The sequence below is a fragment of the Pipistrellus kuhlii genome, unplaced genomic scaffold, assembly GCF_014108245.1.
Source record: "Pipistrellus kuhlii isolate mPipKuh1 unplaced genomic scaffold, mPipKuh1.p scaffold_m20_p_1, whole genome shotgun sequence".
In the NCBI taxonomy this organism is placed as follows: domain Eukaryota; kingdom Metazoa; phylum Chordata; class Mammalia; order Chiroptera; family Vespertilionidae; genus Pipistrellus; species Pipistrellus kuhlii.
This window is the reverse complement of record NW_023425404.1, coordinates 62,434,388-62,436,696: the sequence shown is the minus strand read 5'-3', so window position 1 is coordinate 62,436,696 and position 2,309 is coordinate 62,434,388. Positions and strand designations below refer to the sequence as shown.

General features: G+C 37.5%; 1 gene segment (V, D, J or C); it reads right to left on the bottom strand.

The window, feature by feature from the left end:
• Nucleotides 1–945: 945 nt before the first annotated feature.
• On the bottom strand, nucleotides 946–1,695 carry LOC123652689. The segment is given in 2 exon segments: nucleotides 946–1,331; nucleotides 1,525–1,695. Coding segments are annotated over 2 exon segments (435 nt in total).
• Between the last annotated feature and the right edge of the window lie 614 nt (nucleotides 1,696–2,309).

Below are 2,309 nucleotides of genomic sequence, written 5' to 3'. Positions count from 1 at the left end.
ACACTCTTGACTTTTTAGATATGTGCAGGTAGTAGTTCTATAAAAAGCGTTGATTTTAAAAGAAAATGACTTAATTATTAGTTAATGTGTGCAATTTAGTTTGTCAACTAACAAGATCAATGATAGCAATAATACTTCTATTTCAACATTAAGAATTTCATTGTGGTGGGAATGATAATATAAAGAGGTGTTATAAAGGTAGAGAATCGCTGATTTAGATCCACTGTGTTTGATATTTTGTTTCATAAATTTTTATAACTGCAAATTTCCATTAAGGATCTCTGTGTGAGAAGTTAGAAGCTGTGTTTTTTTCTAAAGAAGTCATTGAGCTCCCCAGGACACCACAAACCAAATCAAGCTCATCCTTCTACCAGGTTTTCTGAATCCACTTGATGTTTTTGCCCATACAATTAAAAAGGCCAACTACTTTTGGAAATTAGGAAAGAATTTGGAAAATGAAGTTATTATTAGGTGCTTGTTATTTTTGTCCCATTTATTTCTCCAAAGATTTGAGGTATTAAGCTAGAGGTGAGTATTAACAAATTCATGTTGCATCTAAGCCTATGTTAATATTATAATAGCTGTCACTTATATAAGACTGACCATGTGCTTGGGAAGGTTTGAAGCACTTCACATATATTATTTCATGTAAGTCCCACTAGGTGTCAGGTACTATGATCCACACGGTTTCCTTTTTCATAGTTGAGGAAAAACAGAAGCACAGAGAAATTATGTAACTTGGAGAAGATTATCCAATTAATAATTGGCAGAACCTGAATTTTTATATCTGGCAATTAGGCTCCAGAGTCTATATATTCTAATATAGTATATTAGTATATCCTGATACACTTATTAGAATATAGTGGTGATAATGCTTTAGAGATTATAGATGGCCCAGAGGGAGAAAATCTTAAATTTTAATAAACCTAACAAGCTTACATCATCTGTTCAAAGAAAGGCAGACAAGTCGGGGAAGACAAGAATGAAAAGAAATGATGTCTCAGCTTCAGAGTTTGGGTATGGCCTCCAGATGCATGGGGAGCACTGTGACTCCACAGCACAGAGGTAGATGACAGAGTCTCCGAGCTGGGCAGCTGAGATGTGAAGGGAGCTGTGACTCTCCTCTGTGTTTATTGTGGCACTCATTCTTCCTTTCTTCTTCATCTCTAAGCTCAGTATAAACAAGGAGATGATGCTTCCTCCGGGATTCTGCTGCATCCAGTGTAAGGTGGTCATTCCTATGGAGTAACTGCAATTGATTGTGATGACTTCTCCTTCCTGGGCACTCAGGTGTTGGGGACTCTGTTCCACTCCATTTTTGCCATTTGCCCCTATTCTCAAAGACATGGTCAAGCACAGAATATTACCATTATTGCAACATTTCTACAAATTTCTTTCCTTTGCACATTTCCCAGAGTACACTAAAGTTTAGCTACTTGGGAGTCCCTTACCTCCTGCCTCTGAATCTTGAAAACATATTCCTTTAGTCTTCTTATTCCCATAATAAGAAAACCCCCAACTTACAGCTTAACCGAAGCCACAGAATAGCCATCAAAATTTGCCAAGTCTTCGTCATTGTTATTGTAGCTGAGGCTCACACAGCTCTCTGTGAGAGGATTTGAAATATACGTTAGCTTGTCAAAGGAGTCTTTTATTATTATAACTCCTCGGTGTTTACTTTACAAATCAAACGGGATTTCCAGCCCATCAGAGGCAGCACAAATGCACAACTTTGCATTTTTTTTTTTTAATGCATTTATTATAGGGCTGCCTGCACAGGGAACTGGCTTGATCTTTTGAATAAAATGCCCACATTGCCACCTAGTGTCAAGAAACAGAACGATTCGTTATCTAGGTCAAATACTCTGATGAAAAAAAAACAAAACAAGATAAATCTGGAATCAAAGGTAGCAACTAGCGGTCCTGGGAGTGGGGGTTAAGTGGGGAATAGAAGTCCCATGATTCTTAGGCTTCAGCCGGTTATGCTAGATCAAGCAGAGCTGGCGACAACCTGTGCATTCCACACCACATCTTTTTGAAAATCTAAGGGCATTTCTGTTCTCTGCTTTAAAAAGGGCATTTCTTCTAAATATCTCTGGTTTCTTCATATGACACCCCTGTTTCTCCACATGGTATTAATTCAGACTCCTCCCCTAGTCTTATCTTTCTTTTCTGGACTTGTTACATTTGTCCATAGCTCTTCAAACATGTTTCAAATGTTACTTAATTCTTCTGGTTTCCACTCACCTATGACTGTTATCTGTGACTGTTTCAGTGATTTCATCATGTTGTTGAATTATTTTGAGCTT